Source organism: Chiloscyllium punctatum, chromosome 2 (genome assembly GCF_047496795.1).
Source record: "Chiloscyllium punctatum isolate Juve2018m chromosome 2, sChiPun1.3, whole genome shotgun sequence".
NCBI lineage: Eukaryota > Metazoa > Chordata > Chondrichthyes > Orectolobiformes > Hemiscylliidae > Chiloscyllium > Chiloscyllium punctatum.
This window is the reverse complement of record NC_092740.1, coordinates 14,308,322-14,335,966: the sequence shown is the minus strand read 5'-3', so window position 1 is coordinate 14,335,966 and position 27,645 is coordinate 14,308,322. Positions and strand designations below refer to the sequence as shown.

Genomic DNA, 27,645 nt, shown 5'->3' with positions numbered 1-27,645 from the left:
CCTGAAGAACCTCTGCGTCCTCCTCACATCTTATGCTCCCGCCCAGCTGTTTTGTATGCTAACTTGGAGATATTACATTTAGTTCCTTCATCTAAATCATTAAGATGTTCTGAATAGCCGGGGTCTCAAATGATCCCGACATTACCCCAACAATCACTGTCTGCCACTCAAGTAGTAGTCCCATTTATTCCTACTGTTGCCTGCCTGTCAACTATAAGACCCTAAGACAAAGGAGTGGAAGTGAGGCCATCGAGTCCACTCCAAAATTTAATCATGGCTGATGGGCATTTCAATTCCACTTACCCACACTCTTCCCATAGCCCTTGATTCCTCGCGAGATCAATAATTTATCAATCTCTGCCTTGAAGACACCCAACGTCCTGACCTCCACTGTGCTCCGTGGCAATAAATTCCACAGGGAACAGGCAGAAAGGGACACCATGCATTGGCTGAGAAATGAACACGGGCCTCCCTTGTGACATGTGAGAATTCTACCACTGAACAACCAGTTCTCTCTCCATATCAGTACACTACTTCCAATCCCCATGCTTTAATTTTGCATTTCAACTCATATACAAGACCTTATGTACTCTCGGAAGACTTTCGATAAGTCCACTATATCAACACTACTAGAGATACTAAACAAACCCATGGTATTTGATAATCGATGTCTTATGGTACTAAAGGAGGCAGGCATAGAGATAATGGAAACATTGTTTGCCAATCTTCAAAATTCTGTAAATGAGTTACAGATCTTCTCAAAACTGGGCTTCAGAATTCTGTAAATTCTGAAACATTCTCAAGATTTGAGGGTGGCAAATGCACCACCATAGTTTAATCAAGGGAGATGGATGAAAACAAAATTACAGACAGCATAGCTTAACATGAGTAATCAACAAATACTTGAGTTTATTACAAAGGATGAAATAACAGGACATGGAAAATAGCAACAGGATTATATACGGTCAACATGGATTTATGAAAGGGGAAACATGCTAAACTAGTCTACTTGAGATTTTTGAGAATAGATAACGGTGAGCCAGTTTATTTCTCGTCTTTGGATTTTCAGTAGGCTTTTGATAAAGTCCCACATGGTTAATGTGCAAAAGGATGATTCTGGGAGAAGGATATACCAGATGATAAAGGCAGAATTTATTAAAATGCATTCATTAAACAAAATGGCTGCAAAGATAGTGGAGGCATTGGTCAAAACATTAAAAACAGGAAAGACTTGTTATGACTAAGTATGGTTCAGGTGAGGCCTGGAAGTACTGTGTACAGTTCTGGTCCGTGTAATAACTAAGAGGTATACTGCAATTGGACATAGTTCAAAAGAGATTACACAGGCTGAATCCTGGGATGAAGGGTTGACTTATCAAGAACAAGGGGTGATCTTATTGAAACATAAGAGATTGAGGGGGCTTGACAAGTTAGATGTTGAGAAGATGTTTCCACTTGCGGGGAAATCTCAAACTAGGACGTGTACTTACAGTATGGAGAGATACTCATTTAAAATGGGAAAGGGACCTCCCAGAAGGTAGTGAATGTCTGAAATTATCTACCTCAAAAAAGGTGCAGAGGCTAGAACTCCAAAAGTATTTTAAAAATGTGGTAGATATATTTTTAAAATATTGGAGCATTAAGGGCCGATGATCAGACGTAAGAGAGAACTGAAGACCTGGGGCAGATCAGCCAGGATTTCATTAAAAGGCCAGGAAAGCTCAAGGGAAAAATGACCAAAATCATAAGGTGGCTCCATCTATTATAAGCTTGTGAGAAACAAGCCTACGACAAATCAACTTTAATTTGCAAAAGTATGGGTGGCAGACACTTGGAAGCCTCTATAAAAGGAATCAGCAGCACATGAAATTTGTACACATGAAAGCAGTTTCCTTAGAGACAAATGAAACAACTCTGAATACACATACAGTGAGTTATAAATGATGTTACCTTCAAATCAAGCAGGAGGAGAGGACATGGCAACACTGAAGAAGTGCTCATACATGCAAATGAGCTCTCCCTTCAATAGCAGCTAACAAACCTCAATTTAATGTTAAACTGTTAAAATGACATACTGATATTTGCATCTTAACCAGTCCATGCAAAGCTTTCACATTCCACTTACAAAAGGAAAGTCTAACAATTGTGACAATTCAAGTCAGTTTAACTTTAAATTTAAAGTATAAAGTTAGGACTGCAGGTGCTGGAGATTAGAGTCAAAACGTGTACACTGGAAAGCACAGGTCAGGCAGCATCTGAGCAACAAGAGAGTCAACGTTTCGGTTGTAAGGCCTTCCTGATGAAGGGCTTATGCCCAAAACGTCGACTCTCCTGCACCTCGGATGCTGCCTGACCCACTGTGCTTTTCCAGCACTACACTTTTTGACCCTTATATGTAGGTATGTCAACTTCAAACTCAAGTTAATAGTGTGCACAGATGTCAATCGTGGACTTTGCTTACAAAATTATATTGATTCTTTTTCCATTTACTGAAGGAATGGAGAATAATGTGTTATCGATGTCGTGTTCAGTGGCACTTTAAATGGTGGATCAAATGACAACATTGAAAGTTATAAAGGCATGAGAAACATACCATACTTCAAATGATAATATTGCCATTATATTGTGTAAACAAGCACGAAAATTTTTCCCTTACATTTTGGTCTGAACGAAGAGGTTTTAGGTGCAGTAAGATGGCACTCGACGTGCTGTCAGTTTCTAACAGATAACATTGCTCTGCTCTCAGTTTCCCTTCAGTATTTACTGTCATTTTCAAATGCAACTGAAGGATTGGTCAGCCAATCACTGCAAGTGATGAGTGAAGTGAAATGGAGCTCACCATCACTTGGGTGACTCAGTGGTTAGCACTGCTGTCTCTCAGTGCCAGGGACCTGGGTTCAATTCCAGCCTCACATGACTGTCTGTGTGGAGTTTGCACATTCTCCCCACGTCTGCATGGGTTTCCTCCAGGTGCTCCGGTTTCCTCCCACAATCCAAAGACGTTTATGATGTAGATTTACTCGCTGAGCTGTAGGTTTGATATCCAGACGTTTCAATACCTGGCTAGGTAACATCATAGGCTAGGTGATAAAATACTCTCCTCTTGTCTGGATACATATAGCTTGTTTGTAGATTATGCTGTTGAAGGTGAAGTGGGTGGAGAGGCACAGGTCCACTTGCTTCATGATGTTTTCGTTGGTAATGTGATTGATGGTGGTTGGGGTGTGTGCGATGGTCTCAAAGTGTGGTAAGTGTTTCCTTTGCCAGGTCGATGTTGACCAAAACTACCAAAAATCCACAAACCAGGAGCCCCCTCAGACCCATAGTCTCATTGGCCAGTCTGTAAGTTGGTGTTCCGGGTAAAGAGCTACACCCAAGACTGAAGTACCTAGTAGAAGTCATCGCACTCCATCCAATCCACCCAGGAATTCCTAAAAATCATCAAAAACACCAAAATAGGAGGAAGACGAAACAATGATCTCACTCGATGTAACAGCACTATTCACCTCCATCAACATCGACCTGGCAAAGGAAACACTTACCACACTTTTAGAAGAGACCATCACACACACCCCAACCACCACCAATCACATTACCAACGAAAACGTCATGCAGCTAGTGGACCTGTGCCTCACCACCCACTTCACCGTCAACAACATAGTTTACAAACAAACCAATAGCAGACCCATGGGATCTCCGCTATCAAGATTCATAGCGGAAGCGGTAATACAAAGGCTAGAACAATCAGTCCGACCAACCATCAAACCAAAAATCTGGGTCCAGTATGTAGAAGACACCTTTGTCATCACAAAACGAAACAAGATAGGAGAGACATTTATCATCATCAACAACTCTCTCACAGGCATAAAGTTCACCAAGGAGGAAGAAACCAAACTCGCATTCCTGGATGTCACAGACAAAAGAACGGACAATGGAGAACTACAAACCTGCGTTTACAGAAAACCAACAAACACTGACCAAATACTTAACTACAACAGCAACCATCCCAACACACACAAACGAAACTGTATCAGAACACTATTCCAACTAGCCACATCACACTGCAGCACAGACGAACTTCAGAAAAGAGAGAGGAGAACCATCTATACAACGTATTCAAGAAGAACGGATACTCAAAAAATACAGTCTGCAGATTCCTCAAGAACAAACCACGACAAGCAGACAAAACACAGCCAGAAACCCTAACCACCTTAACATACAAAGAAGTTTCAGAAATGACAGCCAGACTACTGAGACCCCTCGGAATCCTAGTAGCACACAAACCCATTAACATGCTCAAACAAAAACTAACAAACTTAAAAGACCCAGTACAACCCATGGACAAAACCAACGTAGTCTACAAAATTCCATGCATGGACTGCCAGAAACACTGCTTATGACAAACAGGAAGAAAGTTAGCCACCAGGATACACGAACACCAGCTAGCCACAAAATGACACGACCCTCTCTCCCTTGTAGCCCTACAAACGGAGGAAAAAAAAAACCCACCATTTCGACTGGGACAACACATGTATCCTGGGACAGGCTAAGCAAAGACATGCCAGAGAATTCCTAGAGGCCTGGCACTCCAACCACAACGCCATAAACAAACACATAGATCTAGATACCATTTATCAACCCCTCAGAAAACGAACAGGAAATGACATCACCACAAACCCCAGGAACCCCATCCAGGAGAAAGATATAAATAGAAAGCAGGAGACAACAGCTTTGCTTCAATTGGAGGTCGCCACTGATGATGTTACCTAGCCAGGTAATGAAATGTCTGGATATCAAACCTACAGCTCAGTGAGCAAACCTACACCCTAAACCTCAAACTGAGCTACAAACCTTCACAAACCTTGCAAAAATCCAAAGATGTGCAGGTTAAGTGAATTGGCCATGCTAAAATTGCCCATATAGTATTCAGGGATATGTAGGTTAGGTGCATTATTCATGTAGAGCAATGGGGAATGGGTCTGGGTGGGTTACTCTTCAGAGGGTCAGGGTGGACCTGTTGGGCCAAATGGCCTGTTTTTACACTAAGGATTCCATGAAAATTTCTATGAAATCACTTACCTCAACAGAATCATTATTGGTTAGGTCAACAACCACAGGTTCAGTGGATTCACATGTCAAGTCAACTACTTCTGCACCTGAGACACCAAACAAACAATCCTTTTAAGAATTAGGCTGTGAAGTTGGGACTTACCATAAGACCAACTTATACTTCAAATGAACAGGTGGTTAGATTAATCTTGACACAATTAGTCATAGGTAGTACAGAATCTCAGTACTGCAGAAAGAAGACATTCAAAGCTTTTTGTCTTTCATTCGCCAGAGTAGTTCACAAGAATGTAAAGGCAAAACAATATTTATACCAGATAGAGAAGTATGCTGATCGGCTAACAAGTTCACTTTAAATGGTAAAGACACAGAGATAGACAATGCACCAAGTAGATAAACACTGATACTTAACTAGGAGAAAGTGAGGACTGCAGATGCTGGAATCACAGCCCTTCGTCAGTGAGTCTAGGAGGGATGCTCTTTGGAAGATCAGTGTGGACTTGATGGGCTGAATAGCCTGCTTCCACATTGTAGGGATTAAACTATTAAGCATCCTTAATCACATTCTGAACTTTATGTTTGTAAGCAAAATTTATCCTTATTACTCCCTTCAATATCATGATTCCTTGTCAATAAACAACACGCCCAGAGAAAGTGCCTGCTCATTCATCCCATGCAAAACATTAATCATGTAAATTCTTCAGCAAAACCTCCTCCTGGGCCTCCTTTGCACCATTCGAAATAGATTTCTAGTCCTCAAGTGCCATTCGTTTCTTATTCCCATCTCCGACTTTTTGGACTGTGTGGAACTTGTGCCAAATTATTAACCACTTATTATGAATACTCCAAGTTGGTCATGAAGAAAATGATGTCATGAACCTAGAGCAAAGCTGACATATATCCCATCAGAAACAGCAAGACTCACCAGTCTTTAACAAGGGAGGGGATAGCCTAGTGGTACTATTGCTAGACTAGTAATCCAGAAACTCAGCTAAATGTTCTGGGGACCTGGGTTCAAATCCAACCATAGCAGATGGTGGAAATTGAATTCAATAACAAAAATCTGGAACTAAAAATCTATTGATGACTATGAAACCATTATCAATTGTCAGAAAAATCCATGTGGCTCATTAATACCTCAATGTGAAGACAGGACTTTGTCTCCACAAGAATGGTGTGGTGGTCACTTTTAGCAATATTATCATGGACAGATGCACCTCCAGGTTGATCTGCCATCTTCACCTGGTCTGGCCCTGCATTTAATTCCAGACCCATAGCAACATGGTTGACTCATGTCCTCTCCGAAATGGCCTAGCAAGCCACTCAGTTGTATCATTTTTACGAAGCCTCAAAGAAATGAAACCAGGTAGACCACCTGGCATCAACTGAAGCAATGGCAAAGGCAATGGCAGAAAAAGCCCAGTTGACCCTGTAAAGTCCTCCCTTCTAAATCTGGGAGCTTGTGTGAAAATTGGGAGCACTCGCTCACAGACCGGCAAAGCAACAACCCAAAGCATTGTCTGTAAAGTACGATGCGTGAGTAAGACTATGCCCCTGGCACCACATTACCATCACTGGCAGGACAGACCCAGCAGAGGTGACAGCACACAGTGGTATACAGTCCGAAAGAAGCTGCCATGAAGGTCCTCAACATTAACTCTGGATTCCATGAAGCCACATGGGCAAGGAAACCTCTTGCTGTGCCTTCCCTCAGCTGAATGATCGGTACTCCTCAATGTTGAGCAACACTTGGAGGAAACACCGAGACTGGCAAGTGTGCAAAATGTACTCTGCGTGGGGGATTTCAATCCACCTAGAGTGGCTCAGTAGCAGCACGACTGATCAAGCTAGTCCTAAAGGATACAGCTGCTAGACTGTGGCAGGAGGAGAGAGAACCTAGAGGTAAAAACATACTTGACCTCACCCTTACTAATCTGCTGCTGCAGATGCAGCTGCTCTTATGACCTTACAGAGGTTTACACAATTATGAGGGGCATGGATAGGATAAATAGACAAAGATTTTTCCCTGGGGTCAGGGAGTCCAGAACTAGAGGGCATAGGTTTAGGGCGAGAGGGGAAAGATATGAGGGACCTAAGGGGCAAATGTTCATACAGAGGGTAGTACGTGTATGGAATGAGCTGCCAGAGGATGTGGTGGAGGCTGGTACAATTGCAACATTTAAGAGGCATTTGGATGGGTATATGAATAGGAAGGGCTTGGAGGGAAATGGGCCGGGTGCTGGCAGATGGGACTAGATTGGATGGGGATATCTGGTTGGCATGGATGGGTCGGACCGGAGGGTCTGTTTACATGCTGTACATCTCTATGACTCTGATCACACACAGAGAATACCTTCCTTCATGTGTGGCACTATTTCTGTGCTAAACAGGACAGACTTTGCACAGATCTAACAATCAAGACTGGGCATCCAGGAGACACTGTGGGCTAATATCCCCCACTAAACCATTACCATCAAACCAGGTGATCAACTTTGGTTCAACAGAGTAGAGGAGGGTATGCTAGGAGCAGCAGCAGGCATACCTAAAAATGAGGTGCCAACCTGGGTGAAGCTACCAGATAGGTGGGCCAAACAGCATAAGCAGCAAGAGGTCTGCAGAGCTAAGTGAGTCCCACAGAGTATGGATCAAGTTTAAGCTCCGCAGTCCTGCCACAGCCAATTGAGATCGGTGGCAGACAATTTATCAACTTACAGGAGGAGACAAATCCACAAATACCTCCATCCTCAATAATCGAAGAGGGGAGAAAGTGAAGAATGCAGACGCTAGAGATCAGAGTCAAATAGCATGGTGCTGGAAAAGCACAGCAGCAGATTCCTGCTCCTCGGATGCTGCCTGACCTGCTGTGCTTTTCCACTGCCATAGCTTTTGATCCACATCAAACGCAGCAATCTACTGCCAGAAGTGCCAAGCGGATGATCCATCTTGGCCTCCTCCTGTGATCCCCAGCACAGGTAGCAGTCTTCAGCCAATTCAATTCACTCCACGTGATATCAAGAAAAGATTGGAGACACTGGATACTGCAAAATCTATGAGTTTTGATAACATTCTGGCAAATAGTAAAAGACTTGTGCTCAAGGACTTGCTGCTCCTCCAGTCAAGCTCTTCCAATGCATTTACACCACTGGCATCTACCCAGTGTGGAAAATTGCCCAGGTATGTGCTGTATATAAACAGGACAAATCCAACTTGGACAATTATCGCTCCGTCAGTCTACTATCAATCATCAGTAAAATGATGAGAGGGGTCATCAATATTGTTATCAAACAGCACTAACTCAGCACAAACCTATTCATTCAGTGATGCCTAGCTTGGGTTTCATCAGGGTCACTCAGCTCCTGAACTCATTTCAGCATTGAATCAAGCATGGACAAATAAACAGAATTCCAGAGGTAAGGAGACTGTGACAGCGTCAAGAAGCCCTCGCGAAACTGGAATCACTGGGTACCTAGGAGCAAACGGTTTGTTTGAAATTATACCTGACAGGGAGGAAAGTAGTAATTCTAATGAGGTCAACCAGGTGGACCTCAAAACAAATTGCTGGAAAAGCTCGGCAGGTCTGGCAGCATCTAGGGAAAGAAATTAAGAGTTTGTCTTTTGGGTTGAGTGACTGTTCCATACAACAAGAGTTCCCTACTTGGGAACGTTAATCTCGGTCAATTAAGGAACTCTGGCTAACATGAAAGGATGAGTGTCAGACATCCTATTCACTCAGAGATGACTCTCAGGGAGCTGACCTGGTGTCAAGGGCTTTCCACATGCAAGTAAAAGGTGACTTAGTGATACCAGCCTCCGTTTCAGTGGTGACAAGAGTGAGGTATGTTACTGAAAAAACTCATTGCAATATTCATCTTGGAGTTGGGGTCAGCATTTCTGGCATCATCATGTTATTTAGGAGGCTTCAATCACTGAACACTGGGCCCCCAATACATGTTTTTTTTTTCCCAGGCAAATGAAAAGCAACGACTAACTCTCCTGACAGCCTGTGGACCTGCAGTGTTTTTTTGTTATTAGGAGCCTAACTTTCCTTGAGGCATCAAATGTTAAAACAACCCGAAGCCTCTTCTAATTCTGAGGTGCTATTGTGACAATACTATGGTTTTAAGAGGTGTCTTTTGTCCTTTGGTTTTAAAGGATAAAAGGTTGAGACAGAGGTACTGAGCAAGCTGCTCAAAGTTAATACGGTAAATACCTCGGAGCCTTGGGAATGTTATGTTTTAAAATGTTGGGACAATAGAAGCAGCCTAAATGGGTGGGATCAAGTTACCACAGAACCTGAATTTTTAGTTTTAGCTTTCAGCAGTTGCTGAGGTCTTGAAGCTGGATGTGGAAAGCCTTATTCCTCTCTGTTACCACGAGAAACTGGGGCTCTCTTCCTGCTTCTGTAATTACTGAATTTTCCTTTGCCAAGGGTGTGCTAGGGGATGTTGGAACTGTTAATTAGTAGTAGTTAATATGTATCATTTTAGGCATTTTGATCATTACAATTAAGCAAATTACCTTCTTTTCTTTGTATTTTGTCTGCAGTTTAGCTATAGCGTAAAAATACAAGTATGGTTTGCTTAAAGTCAAGTAGCTTGACTAATCGAATTGCATCTGGAACACAACATCTTACACTTTCCTTTAGAACAAGATAAAGTTACAGTCTCGCCTAACATCGTAATATATTTGGAGTGTGTTTGGGCAGAGGCTGTTTTCCCTGGAGCATTAGAGGCTGAGGGGGGACCTTATAGAGGTCTATAAAATTATGAGGGGCATGGACTGAAGGTCCGTTTCTGTGCTGTACATATTTGTGACTGTGTGTGAATTCAGTTTAGTTTTTAAATGAGATGCTTCGAGACCGGTTGGTATGTGGAATTAGTGATGTAACCATGCCAAAGCACCAACAGCTGAAGCTCAACCGGACTTTAAACATGCACCACAACTGGCTTTTTCCATTGGAAACGTGGCGAGTGGAGCATGAGTGTTGTCGGATGTTCTGACAGCAGTCAGCTGTCAGGACACCCTCGCCAGTCTGACTGAGCTTGAGGGGAACACCACTTGAGTGGTGGCATATGCATAGCCTCACTCAGGACATATCCTGAACAAAGGAGCCCGAGGTCAGCTCACAGCAAAACCCTCAAAACAAAGCCAAGCCCCAGCCAAAGGGGTGCAATTTTGATCAGGGTCCAGCTCTACCTGACATAGTCCTTGCCAATATGCTGAACGAAGACAGCAAAGCTGTCCCACTAGACCTAAACTGATGAAGGACAGCTCATAGGTTAACATGAAGAGCGCACACCCTGGGAAGTTCACCGACATCTGGAACAGTTAAATTGCTAAGTAACATCTAAATCAGGACCATGTAGAATGGTTAAATGGTCATCTGTTGTGAAGGGAGGGTGAAGTTACAGTGATGACAACAAACCTTTAGCAAAACCAGTTCTGGACTGCAAGGCCACGGCTAGCACTGACGAGGAGCAACTGGTTCAGTTATCAGTGATAGTAGTGGAAGGCCCGGGCCCAAGCTTGCTGGGGTAAACGTGTTAGAGACACAGAGACACAGCTGGAGGTTTTCAGGAAAGTCTAGGGACTATCAAACGTCACCTTGCATGTTCACAAGGAAGCAATTCCACAAGGCCTGCCCAGTGCCACTTGTCTCACAGGAAACACGTAGAGGGAGAAATCAGAAGGCTGAAAAGGAGAAGGAATCCTCAAACGAGCCCAGCTTGCAGAATGGCAGCACTGGTCGCGTCAATTTTGAAGCCCAGCGGATTGGTTCACCTTTGTGGAGATTTTATACCAACAATAAACCACTTTCTGCAGTGGTTAGATATGGATTCTCAGAAATATTTAATAACCTTAAGATTTGTAACAATATATGAGATGTATTTGGTTTATTGTCATCCCCGTGCAATAACAGGTTTTCACCACATGGCATACCTGAGCTAGAGTTGACAAGACTGAGTTACATTCATTGGAAGATAAAGTGAGGGTGATCAAAGATACCCCAGCTCCCATGTTTGTACCACAGCTCATTTACCTACTGAAAGACAGACCTATTTTGGAAAGTTCATTCATAACCTGGTTTCCAGCTTGGCAATTTTGCATTAACTCCTTAAAAAAGAAGTCAGCCTTGGGAATGGTCACGTAGCTAAGCTATAGCTTTCAGGGAAGTGAAGAAACAGCTATCAACCTGAGGTGTTGGCACACTATCGATTCCAAGATCGGGAATTGGCATGGTTTGCCTCCCTGTTTGGCATGGTGGTAGTACTAGCGCATAGGTGACCAACAGCAAGGAACTGCTCAACAGCGTCGAATCTAGGACTTTGTCTAATGCAGTGCATGAATAGGCCTAGATAGATACAGGAGGGAGGTTTGGCAGTCACATTTGGAGAAAGTAAGGACTGCAGATGGAGATCAGAGTCAAGACTGTGATGCTGGAAAAGCACAGTAGGTCAGGCAGCATCTGAGCAGCAGGAGAATCGACGTTTTGGGCATAAGCCTTTTGTCAGGAATGAGGCTTGTGGGTTGGGGCTAAGAGATAAATGGGAGGGGGGTGAGGTTGGGGAGAAGGTAGCTGAGAAAGCGATAGGTGGATAAAAGGAGAGGGAGAAGATAACAGGTCGGGGGGTTGGGAGTGATAGACAGGTCCAGAGGGCGGTGCCGGTTTGGAAGCTTGGGACTGGGAATAATGTGAGGGGAGGGGAAATGAGGAAGCTGTTGCAATCCATATTTATCCCGTGTGGTTGCAGGGTCCCAAGGCAGAACATGAGGCATTCTTCCTCCAGGGATTGGGTGGTAACAGTTTGACGGCAGAGGAGGCCCAGGACCTGCATGTCTTTGACGGCGTGGGAGGGGGAGTTAAAGTGTTCAGCCATGGGGTTGGTGAGTGCGGGTATCCCAGAGATGTTCGCTGAAATGATCCGCAAGAAGGTGTCCTGTCTCCCTGATGTAGAGGAGACCACACCAGGTGCAACAGATGCAGTAGATGACATTGGTAGAGGTGCAGGTAAATTTCTGATGGGTGTGGAAGGATCCCTTGGGGCTTTGGACGGAAGGGAGGGGAGTGCTGTGGGTGGAGTTTTTGCACTTCCTGCGCTGGCAGGGAAAGGTGCCAGAAGTGGGGTGTGGGAGTATGGACCTGATGAGGGAGTCACAGAGGTAATGGTCTTTCCAGAACGCTGATAGGGGTGGGGAGGGAAATATATCTTTAGTGATGGGGTCTGTTTTTGAGGTGGTGGAAGTGGCAGATGAGGTTAGAATGCAGAGGTTGATGGGGCGAAAGGGGTGGAGTTCAAGGGTGGTGGTGCGTGAAGTAGAGGAGATGCGTTGGGAGGGCATAGTCACCCATGTGGGAAGGGAAGTTGTGACCATGGAAGGAGACCATCATGGACTTTGAGGTGGAATTGGTCATCCTGGGAACAGATGTGGTGGAGAGGAGGAATTGGAATAAAGGGTGGCATTTTTACAGGAGATGGTGGTGGTGGTGGTGGTGGTGGTGGTGGTGGTGGGGGGGGCGGGGGTAGCGTAGCCTAGGTAGCTGTGGGAGTCGGTGGGCGTGTAGTAGATGTCGGTGGTTAGTCAGTCTCCGGAGACTATGATGGAGAGTCCAGGAAGGGGGTCGGCGTCGGAGATGAATTTGAGGTTGAGGTGGAAGACGTTGATAAAGTTGATGAACTGTTCAACCTCCTTGTGGGAGTACGAGGCTGCACCAATACAGTCACTGATATAGCAGAGGAACAGGTATGGGGCTGTGCTGGTGGAATTGTGGAAAATGGACTGTTCCACATACCTGACCAACAGACAGGCATAGCTGTGACCCATGCGGATGCTCATGGCTACCCCTTTGGTTTGGAAGAAGTGGGAGGATTGGAAGAAGTTGTTGAGGGTGAGGACAAGTTCAGCCAGGCAGATGAGGGTGTCAGTGGAAGGGTACTGTTTGGGACAGCTCAAGGGGAAGAAACGGAGGGCTTGGAGACCTTTGTCGTGGCAGACTGATGTGTACAGGGACCGGATGTCCATGGTGAAGATGAAACGTTCTGGACTGGGGAGAAAAAAATCTTGGAAGAGATGAAGGGTGTGGGTGGGGACACGAATGTAGATGGGGAGTTCCTGGACTAAGGGGTTGAGGGTGGAAGAGATGAATTCAGTGGAACAGGCGAAGGCTGAGACAAAATGAGTCAACTGGGGCAGTCAGGTTTGTGAATCTTAGGAAGGAGGTAGAATCAGGCAGTGCCGGGTTCACGGACAATGAGGTTGGAGGATGTGGATGGGAGCTCCCCAGAGGTGATGAGGTTGTGGATGGTTTGGGAAATGATGGTTTTGGTGTTGGAGGAGAGGTCATGATCAAGAGGGTAATAGGAGGAGGGGTCTGACAGTTGGCACCTGCTGTCCTGTGAGCAAACCCATTGTAACAAGACACTGGTGAGGAGTAGTTATGAAAGGGGATATAATCAAAATTGATGGACAATACTCATGGTCTGATGTTGTTCAATTCAATGTTGAGCCTAAAGGCTATGCAGTGGAAAATGAGTCACTGTTCCTCCAGCTTGAGTTGGGTTTCACTAGAACCTTGCAGCAAGCCTGAAGCAGAAATACAAGTAAAATAGCAAGATGGTGTGCTGCAATGGTAATTAACTAGAAGGTCAGGGTCATTCTTACAGACAGACAGAGCAGAAGTATTCGATAAGCAAACAGACAGCAACCAGACGAGGTTTGGTTTCATCAATGTAGAGGATATTGTATTGTGAAGAGTGAATAAATTAGCTTGAAAGAACATGGTAAAAGGATATGTGTTATACACATTCTGCAATCACACAGGGAGGTGTTAGGAGTGAGGAATGGACAAGAGTGTCATGGAGAGAACAGCTCCTATGGAATGCTAGCAAAGGAGGGTCGGGGAAGGTGTGTAAGATTGTGCCATACTGCGGAGGTGATGTAAATTTGGAAGGATGACCCTTTCAAATGCAGAGGCTGATGGTGGCAAGGAGGACAAGAGAAACCCAACTGTTCTGGGCAGAAGTGGACAGGGTGAAGGTAGATAACCATTGGAGAAATAAACTAAGTTCAAGGAAAACAAAAATACATATTGGAGGCATCTCTGAAGTGGATCGGTCAAACTGGTGCAATAGATATGGACAATGTAGGATTGTGTAATGGAGTTCTTATGGGAAAGAAGGTATGAAGAAACATAGTCGAGGTAATGGTCAGAGTTGGTGGGTTTGCCTTGGATATTAGTGAATAATGTATCACCAGGAATGGAAACAGATGCCAAAAGGAAGAATCAAAGATGGACCAGGTGAGGTGGTGGTGGGGGGGGGGGGGGTGGGGGGGGGAAAGAGGGGAGGGAAAGAGGAGGATGGTAGTTCGACATTTGCTAACAACTCATTTGAACCTGATATTCCATAAGGATCAATTCTCAGCCACCTATCTACTCCTCACCTACAAGCTCCCATCCAAAATCATCCAAAAATTGTGACATCAGTTTACACAGGTACAGACAACACATTCACTGAGGTTCCTACAACATTGCTAAATTATCAGACTGCTGATCCAATATCCACGACTGCACTTCCTCCAAGTACTGTAGCATTGATTTCAGTTCCCACTTCAACCCATTCCCTGAGCTAGGCAAAAGTGAGGACTGCAGATGCCGGAAACCAGAGTTTAGATCAGAGGAGTGCTGGAAAAGCACAGCAGGTCAGGCAGCATACGAGCAGCAAAAAAAAATAAATAAATAAAAAATCGACGTTTTGTGCAAAAGCCCTTCATCAGGAATGGAGGCAGGGAGCCTCCAGGGTGGAGAGATAAGTTGGGTTGGAGGGGGGGGGGGGGGGAAAAGGAGGAAGAGAGGAGAGTTGGAGAGAAGGTAGCAAAGAGTACAATAGGTGAATGGGGGTGGGAATGGATGTGATAGGTCAGAGAGGAGGGTGGAGCAGATAGGTGGGAAGGGAGATTGGCAAGTAGGACCATTCCCTCCATGACTACCTGGTCAGGTCCACGCCCCTACCCCCACCAACCCACCCTCCTGTCCTGGCACCCTCCTCTGCCACCGCAGGAATTGCAAAACCTGCACCCACACCTCCTCCCAAGGCCCTAAAGGAGCACTTCACATCCAAAGTTTTACCTGCACATCAACCTATGTCATTTATTGTTGCGCCTGATGGGGTCTCCTCTACACTGGGGAGACCGGATGCCTCCACAAAGCGCTTTAGGAAACATCTCGAGGACACCCACGCCAATCAACCCCACTGCCCCGTGGCCCAACATTTCAACTCCCCCTCCCACTCTACCGAGGACATGGAGGTCCTGGGCCTCCTCCACCGCCGCTCCCTCACCACCAGACGCCTGGAGGAAGAACGCCTCATCTTCCACCCTGAAACACTTCAACCCAGAGGGCATCAATGTGGACTTCACCAGTTTCCTCATTTCCCCTCCCCCCACCTTACCTCAGTTCCAACCTTCCAGCTCAGCACTGTCCTCATGACCTGTCCTACCTGCCAATCTCCCTTCCCACCTATCCGCTCCACCCTCCTCTCTGACCTAGCACCTCCATTTCATCTATTGTACGCTTTGTTATCTTCTCCCCAGCAGCACCCCCCCCACCACTATCGGTATCTGACTTTTACAAAAATAATGCCTGGATGGAGACAGAAAATGTACAGCTGTTGTATAGGTAATGCCTGTCAATCAAAGCAATACTGCACTTTCAAATCCTGCTTCACACAGGTAAGAACAAACCTAGGAGGATGTCTAACTTAAGATGGCCTAGAAGCAAATTGATCACCCGTGGTCATGTTTTATTACCAAATACTGACACAGTAACGATTTTCCATTAGTTGGTTCCTATCACAAGAAGGGGTTTTGTAAACAAAGCTTGCTCCTTACCAGTCTCTACGATTTCAGCCTCTGGTTCAGCTGGTTCGACTGATCTGCGTTGACGGCGTGCCCTTCTGGATTGCTGAGGTGGTACCATCCTACGTTTTCTTTGTGTCTGAAAATATAAAACAAATCTAAATTTTGCTGACTGTGACAAATGTATGGTCTAATGCTTAAGTTTAATTGCTTTAACTGCTACTCAATTATTCACCAAAAGCAGTTTTTCTGGTAGTGAATTGTGGACTGTATCTTAACAGAAATAGAAAATACAATTGCTACAGTTCAGTAAGGGCATGGTTATAGAGGGACCTTGCTCAAATACAGAAAAAAATTGGTAGACATAAAAAAGTGGCGTCAGACCAGAGGGTGATAAATCAACTCCAAGCAAAAAAAAAAGATGAAATCCTTCTGATGCAAGTTCTAAAAAGTGGAGCAGGACAACGAAAGCTTTAGTAATCTTCCTTCTTTCTTGAATAATGGTACGACATTAGTGATTTCATCGTCAAGGGTGTAGGTTTGCTTGCTGAGCTGTAGGTTTGATATCCAGACGTTTCATTACCCGGCTAGGTAACATCAGTGGTGACCTCCAAGTGAAGCAAAGCTGTTGTCTTCCTGCTTTCTATTTATATCTTTCTCCTGGATGGGGTTCTTGGGGTTTGTGATGATGTCATTTCCTGTTAGTTTTCTGAGGGGTTGATAGATGGCATCTAGATCTAAGTGTTTGTTTATGGCGTTGTGGTTGGAGTGCCAGGCCTCTAGGAATAACCTGCCAGAGAGCATTATTCTGCTCTGAAGTGGCTTCACTGCCTCCTGCACCTCCGACACTGTTAAAAGGAGCATGAAGAAAAGACACCTGCTTGCAGGTTACACCTTAAAGACCCAGACACACACACACACACACACACCCCATCTTAGCCCACCCATCCTCAACTTTCAGATTGATATAATTAGGGCTAAAATCTCAGAGACACAGCATGGATCTTTTTAGAATCGCAGTCCCTTCCCTGATTGAGGAAATGTATTTGGGGGTGAAAGGGGCTCATTTTCCTGGCAAAATATGCTGGATACCTGCCCGACCTATCACCATGCTCAAATAACCTTGGCTTTGCAAAAGAGAGTTCCTTCTTAGCTGTCTGTATGACCGAAGTACTGTGACCAGCTGTAGCTTCGCCACCGATGGTCTATCAAAACATGCCTTCATGGCTGCCTTCAGTCATGCCTTGAACAAGCATTGCTGCTCTCCCTTTGCTTCCAACTGGCAGAGTAAGAAATAATTATCCCCCTAGCAGTTTCCCGGAGAATAGACGGCTGACTGGCCATTTCCAAATTAATGGCGAAGAAAGCTTTAAATTCATTTGAGAAATCCTCAATGAACGTATTGTCCTTAAGAATAAAAGGGATCCATTTGGCAGTGCCATGAACCTGCTATATTGCACTTTATCTTAACTACTAAGTATACTGCTGCATGATTAGAAATGATAATATTCCCAATTGTGCAGGGTGCCAGAGTCCAAGAATGCCATGGGGGTTTAAAAAAAAAGAGATCAATCCTAGTACGACACTAAGAACGTAAAGTCCCTACCTGAGGGGTGGAGCTGCCTCCAGACATCAACCAGCCCCAACATTCATCCACTAGTTGCTTAGATTGCAGAGAGAGCATTGGGAAACCTTTGGGCATTCTGTCCACTGTGGGATCCACAAGACATTTAAAATCTTCCTCTACGATGATGATCCAAGACGACGACAATCAAATAAATTTGCCCTGCTGAGCTCTGCACCATATCCCAGGCAAGGTGGTGCTTTTACCCTCCCTTTAATTAGTGATTTTGCATAAATCAACAATTTGAGGTCCCCAGAATCTTTGTGCTTTAGTTCTGGCGATCAAGGAATATGACGAAGGGAAAAGGGCCACATGGATCACAACAAGCAGGGCATCCCCCTGCAGCAATGGACACACCTGTGGTCGCAGTGTCGACCTCCGCAGACATTCCTTTGGAACTACCTGCGCAGCAGAGCCGGGTCTTTGAGCTCGTGAAGCTCCGAGAGAAGATGGAATCAGCGACGGAGGAGACCCAGACCAGATTGGAACTGATCGCAACCATGCTGCAAAAGCATGAGATCCAGCTTCTCTGGCAGCACGTGCAGGTGGAGCAGCAGACTGCGGTTTCAGAGACGACGGCAGAATCCGTGACAGAATCCTCAGCAGGTTGGGTCCAGGCTTTAGTGGAACAGTTCAATGATCTCAAAAATTGAGATCACTGGAAGAACATCCGTCTTATGGGCCTGCCAGAACAGGAGGAAGGCAGCCAGCTTGTCAGCTTTCTGGAGCAATGGCTCCCGCAGTTCTTGAGGCTTGAAGCTGAGGCAAGCCAGGTGAGTTGAGAAGGCCCACTGGTTCGCAGTGTGCAGGCCTGGATCGGACCAGCATCAGACTGCAGCTGCCCAGTCCTAGTGCAACTCCAGCACTATAGAGATAGATAAGCAAATGGTGTTGGAAGCTACCAAAGCACCAGGGAAGGATCCACAAGCTGATATACAAGGGATCAAAAATTATGTTTTTCCAGGACTTTTCTGCGGCTGTGATACGCAAGAGGAAGACCTTTGGTAAAGTAGAGACTGAGAGACTTGAATTTTCAGTATTCTGTAAGGTACCTGGCAGCGCTACATTTCAGCCTCGGAGGGTCTGCGTACAATTTTGATTCATCAGAAAAGGCAAAGTATTTCCTGGACACTTTAAAACAGACTGGCCGGTTTAAAGTAATATGAACAATAGTGTTTCTTTTGTTTTCTCAATTGTTTACCTGGTTTTATTCTTTTAATATATAGGGTTCCTTTTTTTCTGTTCTTTCCCCCTTTCCATTGTCTTCATTTTCCGTCCCCCCCGCCCTGACCCCAACCACACACTTTTCTCTTGGTTTGGAATGGGGTTGTTTTTTTTTAAAACTCAGTAATGACTGCAGTTGATGTACCGGTGGGATGGGTTGAATGCCCACTTCTAATTTTCTTTGTTATAAAGATACATGTACTCTTTACTTCGTTTTGCCTGGGTTTGGGGCGCGGATTCAGCTAGGAGCAGCCATCGAGGTGTTAGTAGGTAGTGTGAGTGTCCCCTGGGGGCAAGGGGGAAAAGTGTCCTCTTATTTGTTTTCTGTGTTGATTCATTGTAGGAGTAGTTTTTAGAAGTTTTGCTTCAGTAGCTTTTAGAACATAGAACAGTACAGCACAGAACAGGCCCTTCAGCCCACGATGTTGTGCCGACCACTGATCCTCATGTATGCACCCTCAAATTTCTGTGACCATATGCATGTCCAGCAGTCTCTTAAAATATCCCCAATGATCTTACTTCCACAACTGCTGCTGGCAACGCATCCCATGCTCTCACAACTCTGTGTAAAGAACCTGCCTCTGATATCCCCTCTATACATTCCTCCAACCAGATTAAAACTATGATCCCTCGTGTTAGTCATTTCTGCCCTGGGAAGTAGTCTCTGGCTATCGACACTATCTATGCCCCTCATTATCTTGTATACCTCAATTAGGTCCCCTCTCCTCCTCATTTTCTCCAATGAATAAAGTCCAAGCTCAGTCAACCTCTCTTCATAAGATAAGCCCTCCAGTCCAGGCAGCATCCTGCTAAACCTCCTCTGAACCCTCTCCAAAGCATCCACATCTTTCCTATAATAGGGCGACCAGAACTGGACGCAGTATTCCAAGTGCGGTCTAACCAAAAGTTTTATAGAGCTACAACAAGATCTCACAGCTCTTCAACTGAATCCCCCTGTTAATGAAAGCCAAAACACCATATGCTTTCTTAAAAAACCGTGTCCACTTGGGTGGCCATTTTAAGGGATCTATGTACCTACACACCAAGATCCCTCTGTTCCTCCACATTGCCAAGAATCCTATCCTTAATCCTGTACTCAGCTTTCAAATTCGATCTTCCAAAATGCATCACTTCACATTTATCCAGGTTGAACTCCATCTGCCACCTCTCAGCCCATCTCTGCATCCTGGCAATGTCCTGCTGCAGCCTACAACAGCCCTCTATACGGTCAACTACACCTCCAACCTTGGTGTCGTCTGCAAACTTGCTGACCCATCCTTCAATCCCCTCATCCATATCATTAATATTAAGTATTAAGTATTATGTATTATTAAGGGGAGTCATTCACTGCTTAAGAAAGATTATATTTTTGAGGCTTCAAAAAGAAAAAGGGTCCACGTTGCCCTGTTGCCAAGAAACATATTTCAGCAAGAAGGGGCATTTAAAGTTACATCAGGGAAGGTTTGGCCAGGTGTTTTTCTCGTCTTTTAATTCTAAAAGCAGGGGAGTAGCTACACTCATTCAGAAGAATCTTCCATTTCAGCTGTTAAATCAAATCAAGGACGAATATGGGCGGTTTGTGATCCTCAGAGCTTTAATACATAGGGAGGAGTATAGGATTTTGAATGTTTATTGACCCCAGCACACCACCTCAAATTTTTAACGGATGCACTTTCCAGGTTAATGGCCCTTGGAGCACGCCACACGATCAAAGGAGGAGACTTTGATTGTCTCATGGACCCAGAAGTAGACAGGATGCCCAGGGGTCTTCCAGGCACCTCCCAACAGTCCAAACAACTGGTGGACCAGTGTGGGGAGTTGGGGCTGGTGGATGGGTGACCTTCTTCACCAACCCACAGAAATGCCACAATAAGATTGGCATTTTTTTGCTCCACCAGCCTTTTTGGATTCTGTGCTGTCCTGTAGAATTGGGAACATAAGCTCCCGATACAATGCCGCATGGGTAAGACCAGAGGGAATGGGACAGGCTTGTGGCATTGGCACATGGATCCTTTTCTCCTGAAAGGCAGTAAATTTATTGAGTACTTTCGACAGGATTTTAAAATTTTGAGATATTAATTCAGGTACAGCTAGTAACTAGTCAATGCTCTGAGAGACTGCCAAGGCCTGGGCAAGGGGTTTAATTATTTCTTACTCGGCGACCTGAAAGTGGCAGAGAGGACAGCAGCAACATATCTTTGAGGCCGGGTTGAAGGCAGCCAAGGTGGCAAACTTTGATAGGCCATGTGTGACCAAGTTGCAGCGGATTACAGCGCTCAGGGCTGTTCTGAACTCTGCACTCACTCAGACAGCAAAGAGAGAGATCTCTTTTGCGAAACACAAGTTAATTGAGTCGGATGATAAGCTGGGCAGATACCAGGAAGGAGAGTGCTTCCCCAATCTATTACATCCATCGGTGGTGGCGGGGGGGGTTGAGTGCTGGTATACTTTCTTGCAATTACGAAAAGATTAATGCAGCATTTAGGAAATTCTATTCACACAGTAGTACCAGTCAGAGGGCTGGGAGGACAGGTTGATGAAGATGGAGTTCTTTTTCAAGAACTTAGATCTCCCAGCTGTAAGTATGGAGCAGGCATCCTTTTTGAATGCTCCTCTGATAATCCAAGAGATACAGGAAGTGCTGAGACAGTTCCAAAGTGGTAAAGCACTGGCCCAGATGGATTTCAAAGTGAGGTTTATAAAGAGTTTATAAACATGTTGACAAGGACAATGTTGGATATGTACAATTATTCATACAGTGAGGACTGCCTTCCATCCACTCAGAATTTAATATCTCCCTTATTCTCAGGAGAGGGAAAGTGCCAGAGGACTGTGCTTCGTACAGGCCCAGATCGCTGTCAAACATGGATTTTAAAATTCTGTCGAAAACGTTGGCGCGAGGTTGGAGAAAATCTTGCCTTCTATTGCAAGGGACGACTAGACAAGTTTTAAGAGTTGCAGTTCCTCTAACAACATTAGAAGAGTACTTGCCATGTTCCAGGTGTACCAGCAGAGGTCGAATCTAGGCTTGGTAGTCTCCCGAAATGCAGAGAAACCATTTGACCGGGTGGAGTGGCCATAGATTCTTTTAATGTCCTAATGGTTTTTTTTGGGGGGGGGGGGGGTGGAGAGAAAGAGGGCCTTTGCCAGGCAGGTGGTAGTATATAATGTTCCTAAGGCATCGGTTCTCACTAATAGCATAAAGTCTGATTAACTTCAGACTTGGTAGAAACAAGCCTCCTTTCACCGCTGCTGTTGACATGGCAGAGGCTATCCAGTGGGAACAGAGGTCAAGGTAGATTCGGTGTCCCTCCTTTTGGGTCTGCCAAGTTTGCCACCTTTAGATGTGCATGGGAGAAACTGTTTAATATTCTTTCATATTGAGAGTGTAAGAAAATGGATGAGCTGGATATCAAAATCCCTCAGGACTTTTGGGATGGCATAAATTAGTTATGGAATATATGCCCCGAGACTTCCTTACAAGTATGGTGCACCAGAAAACTGAACTTTTTTTTAAATAGGATGTGGCGGCCTTTTTTGAATTATATGGACGCAGACTTGTCAGCTACATCGGTTAGGGCTTTTGTGTAACTGCGAGGGCTGTGTCTGGCAAGGCAGGAGCCCCTGAGAGGAAGAATCCCAAATAAATACGGGTATGCCAACTGACGCTGTTTGTTTGTGAAGTAGAGTAGCAGTTCATTAATTGTTGTTGTTATTATGCTAAGATTTTGAATTTTATTTTTACAAAATGCAAAAATGTAATAATTTTTTCAATAAAAAAATCCCCCAACGATACTGTGCCACAATGTGAAGGTACTTAATTTGGAAAAATGCAACTACCAGGAATTTAAGGGACTGTTCCGGGGGTCAATAGACATTCAAAATGCCATACTCTTCCCTATATATCAAGGCTTTAAGGATTACGAATTGTCCATGCTCATCTTTAAACTACTAGATCATGTTAAACAGGAGATTCTTTGACCAGTATGACCAATCCCCTACTGCTAGTAGCAAGAGACAAGAAATACACATCAAACCCAGTCTGCTGCAATTTCAAATGTTCTTGATCATCAGGGTACATCTACTGTAATAGGGCAATGTTCACCCTCTCCTTTTTAAGTCTAGAAAGTACCTCTTTCCTCGTAACTGTTGAATGGCTCCCCTTAAAAATAATCCAGGTACACCATTTAAGCATGCCATTCGCCATAACCTTCTGCAACAATATTTGAACTCCCGAGAGGAGGAATTTGACTTACAAACAAATCACTGAGCACAAACGAGAAGAGACTCAGCCTTAAAAACTACAACAAGTTTACAGAAAATTTTCAAGAACTATATACACAAACCCCCCAAAAAACCAAACAAAACACTCAACTAATAGAAATACTTAAATTGCCCCACCATGTCCTGTTTGATATTTCAAAAGTGTAAAGCCAATTACCCTTTAACCTCAAATTCTAGGGAATATAACCTTATTTGTTGATTGCATGCTATAATTTAACCTTTGAAATCGAGGATTCAGTCTGTTTAATAAACATTGCATTCCTTCCAAGATTCCTTCCTATTGGATGGCATGGTGGCTCAATGGTTAGCACTGCTACCTCACAGAACCAGGGACATGGGTTCAATTCCAGCTTTCAGTGACCATCCGTGTAGAGTTTGCATATTCTCAACACATCTGCATGGGTTTCTGCCAGATCCTCCAGTTACCTCCCACAGGCCAGGCTGAGTGGATTGGGCATGCTACACTGCCCTGTGATGAAAAGGGATGTGTAGACTGGGTGTTTTTTGAGATTTGTAAGATTGTGGGAATAGGGTAGGTGCTCTTTGGAATCTGATTGCCAACACAAATGGGCCAAAATGGTCTCTGATGACTACAGGGTGCAGAATTCCACAGCATTCTAGATGTAGTCTGAGTCGGATTATACAGAGAAAACTTTTAATCTATTATATTCTCTTCCTTGACACTAAATTTAGCAATCTATGAAAAAAAAATACACATAGGTGAAACAAATAAAATGCCTAATTATCAGTATAACCAGTACATTATAGTTTTTGGAACCTGCACTGTTCCTAGCTTTTCACTATTTAGAAAGTAGCCATTTTATCAATATTAGTGCCAAAAGTACTTGCCTGGGTAGAATTCATTTGCCACAGTTTTGCACACAAAGTATTTCCAAACATGACTGCATTAGCATGAAACCTTTTTGGGACTGCCTGCTCATCCAATATTCAGCCCCACTTCCTGAGCTTCATTCAAGGTCAGTGTCTTGTCTATATTTCGTGTCGCTCCATTTAATCTTCAAATTCTTCATTTGGGGAAAATATCTTTGCGTCATTATACTATCATGGCATCAGTACAATTTGATTAAAAAATTTGTTCTTTCATGTATATAACCTTAAATCCCAGCAAATGGGTTTCAGGCCCATCTGAGAGCGGTGAATTTTAGTAGTTTTATATTTAATAGAAAAGCATAATGGAACACTTACTGATTACCAAAAAACCTGAAATGTGGGTTCAGCTGTAGTGTATTACTTGGCAAAAGTTGGGATATTGACTTAAATGAGAAAATAATTGCACTTACTGTGCTCATTGCGTTCTCAAATTATTTGAAATTAAGACAAGAGTTGAGAAGATTCAAAAGATTTTCATCAGTACTTTCAAGGAATGTCTTCTGAATCAATGCTTAACTTCTGACTGACCACATGTCTTCTGTCTGTAGATTTTGTAGATCTGGCTCCCTTAATTTATAGTTAGTATTAAAATGTCCTTTGCGTTGTCAAATGAAATTCAGAATCTTTGTGAAAGCAGATGATGCTTCAGAAGAGAGAATCTACCAGTTCGCATTCCAAGTGAACATGACATGGAGGTAGGCTGTAACAAAAAGGAAAATAAAATATGCATTTATACAGTGCCTTTCACATCATCTTTGGACTTTTTGAAGTGCTTTGATACTAATGATGTATTTAAATATCAGTCTTTGTTACTGCATAGAAACTCCAGTAACCAATTCATATATAAGAGTGTTCCATAGATCACAATGGGATAAATTCCCAGTGAATTTGATTTAGTGATATTGGTTGAGAGTAAAGTATTGGCCAAGGCATGAGATACACTCCCTTGTGTATCTTTGAACTCAAGGTGGTATCTTTATGTTTACCTGATAGGGTAGGTAAGGGTTCTGTTGGATGTTTGATCTCAAAGACAGCACTCAACTCATGGTAACTTACAATATGCACTCAATCTCGGAGTGGGATTTGAATCCAAAATCTTCTGATTTAAGTGACTGACAGAATTAATACACCATAATACAGATTAGATGCTGCCTCACACAGCACAGTCCCTGACAAATGAAAGTATGAAAAATTATCACTTTTGTTGCTCTATGTGCAGTGCACTGACATAACATTTCTAAACTTCCCAGCCAATTGGGTGTTGGCATGAGTTCAGGATCTATTCAGTTGATGCATAAAGAAAGACAAAATGTCAAATATATTTAAGACATGAAATCAGGGAGCAGGATGATATGTTGAAGAATGATAATTCTTTGCATGACCATAAACCAATCAAGATCTGGATTGGCTGAGGAACACTGAACAATGAAAAATACACTCCTGACAAAATAGACTTTACATTGCATTTCACCCATCTCCCCACACAGTTCTTAAAATGTAATAATTCTATTGGCAGTTCTCAATGCTTTGTTCAGCACAACAGCACAGCTCTGTGAACTAAAATGAACCTGATTGAAGATCTACATCTTCAGAGTTAGGACAAATCACAGTCCCTCAAACTTGTTTCATCATTTAATTTGTTCAAGTGGATCTGTATCTCACCTCTACTGATCCACCTTTAGTCTTTACCCAGAGCTTCCTCACACTTTGTAAAGTCAACTAGACATTTTTTCAACTGGTGCTTCACAAACATGCTTCAAGGTACTGTATAATTCTATCAAAGCTATTGCACTTCGCTTCTAAAAATAGCCAAGAAACACATGTCTGTATTTGCAATGATTGCCAGTAAGATGTTCTTTTAAAATTGAAATCATGCAACAGTACATTTTCACAATCAGAAAAGGCTGAAAAATAACAACGAATTCATTTAATTCATCCATGTAAATAAAATGGAATAATATAGGTGGTGTCTTTCATTGACATCCTAAAGCAACCTACAATTCAAGCACTTGTGAAAGTCTAATTGTGTATAACAAAGTTCCACAATGAAAGATAAAGGACCAGATGCTGATTGAGGTACCATTAAATCAAAAAGTCTATACAACACAACAAAAAAACCATTTGGCTCATGATGTCCAAGAGGTTGTGCAGAGAGAACCCCTGTCAGCCCTATTCCACCCTTCCATCTCCACAATGCTACATGCTTGTTTCCTTCAAGTGCCCACCCATTTTTTCTTTTACTTTCTGCTTCCATCGTCCTTATTGGCAGCAAGGTCCATAGTATTACTAGATTATTATTATGCAAGAGAAAAAATCCTTACTGCGACCCTGTATTTCCTTTGTAATATCCTAAATTTATGATTCCTCTCCCCAGCCCCATCAGCTACCGGGAAGATTTACTAATCTATCTCATCTCAAGCCACCAATTTTGTACATCTCTCAGATTTCTCTTCAACTTCTCTTGCTCAAAAGATAACCCCACCTTTTCCAATGCAAACTTCCTGTACTCCTGTAAATTCTTGCATTCATAGAACCATAACAACCTTTCTGCACACTCATCCCAAGGTGTGATGACTTAAACAGAAGGCACTATTTGTGGCTTCAGCAGCTTCACAAAACGTTCAATGTAGCTTCCTATTTTTGAACTAATACCTCTAATTATAAAAGGCGAAGAACCCAAATAGTTTTTGTGGGCAAATCATAGAACGTACCAGGGGATTCTCTGCTGTGAGCAGACAATTGAAATTTCTCAAAGTCTAAACGCACACAAGTGAGTTGGTGTCACTGAGACGCTGGTGCAAGGTCAGGGACTTGAAAATGAGATTCCACAATGCCCTGCCAAATTGAATAGTTAGACTCCTTGGTGTGTCCACCTGCAGACAGTGTGGAGACTTTCGGAAGAGAAGCCGATTTCACAAGGCTCAAGCCAAAGAGAGCAAGTAGGTATTCTGCGGAAGTGAAAGAATGTGTGGTAGAGTAGGTTGGGTTGGGCAGGAGGTAAATTCTGGTCACAATGATGGTCAGATGAGTACTTAACACATGGAGTCAGCTCCTTGCCTCCTTTAAGCTACCAGATTTCCCGAGGGCTGTGATTAAATATTAATGATTGTTATAATAATTAAGGCTGTGTGTCTTCATTTTAATATTCAAATTAACAACCTACTTCTTGCCAACAGATTGATTACCCAATACAGCTAAAACCAGAATAGACAGCTTTGGAGGTGGTTTTGGTTTACGTTTGAGATCTTCTAAACTTATTGACATGTAACAGAACTCCAATACACAGTTTGGGGAAATTAAGAATCAGCCCCTAGTATTGAATTATCAATAGCTACAGTGGAAGTCAGGCTCAGCTCCTTCGCCCCACAGTCTCCATCTTAGAGAAATTCAAGTAGAAAAGTACCTGATAAAGCCACCTAGAAATGAGCTGGCATGTGAGCTGCACTGAAAACCTGCTTGTAACAGGTGACTACTTCTCAGCCACTGAAGACCATGGACTCAGAATATAAGAAAATGGGCTCCCAAAAGGAATTAAACATATTTGGAGATTTGCAGGGATAATATATCCTAATACAACAGAATACCTTGGCTTTAGTACTTTAAACAGTGGATCACGACTTCACCTTCGCCCATTTTTAAGGCCAATCATTATGTCATAATGTGTCTCTTGGGTCACCTTTGTTGCCCAGTCATCCCTATAA

At 43.6% G+C, this 27,645-nt stretch overlaps 1 protein-coding gene across 5 annotated transcripts in view; it reads right to left on the bottom strand.

Annotated features, from left to right (window-relative positions):
* LOC140494555 (E3 ubiquitin-protein ligase RNF4-like) overlaps positions 1-27,645 on the bottom strand; it is a 60,024-nt gene that overhangs the window by 11,704 nt on the left and 20,675 nt on the right. For 3 of the 5 annotated variants that reach the window (XM_072593860.1, XM_072593896.1, XM_072593869.1), the window contains exons 2-4: positions 24,355-24,644; positions 15,955-16,060; positions 5,080-5,156 (exon numbers count right to left, since the gene is read on the bottom strand). In XM_072593860.1, coding sequence (XP_072449961.1) covers positions 5,080-5,156; positions 15,955-16,060; positions 24,355-24,363 — 192 coding nt within the window. In that variant the 5' untranslated portion in view covers positions 24,364-24,644. The remainder of the gene's footprint in view (positions 1-5,079; positions 5,157-15,954; positions 16,061-24,354; positions 24,645-27,645) is intronic. The other 2 variants (XM_072593878.1, XM_072593887.1) reach the window with 1 other exon arrangement.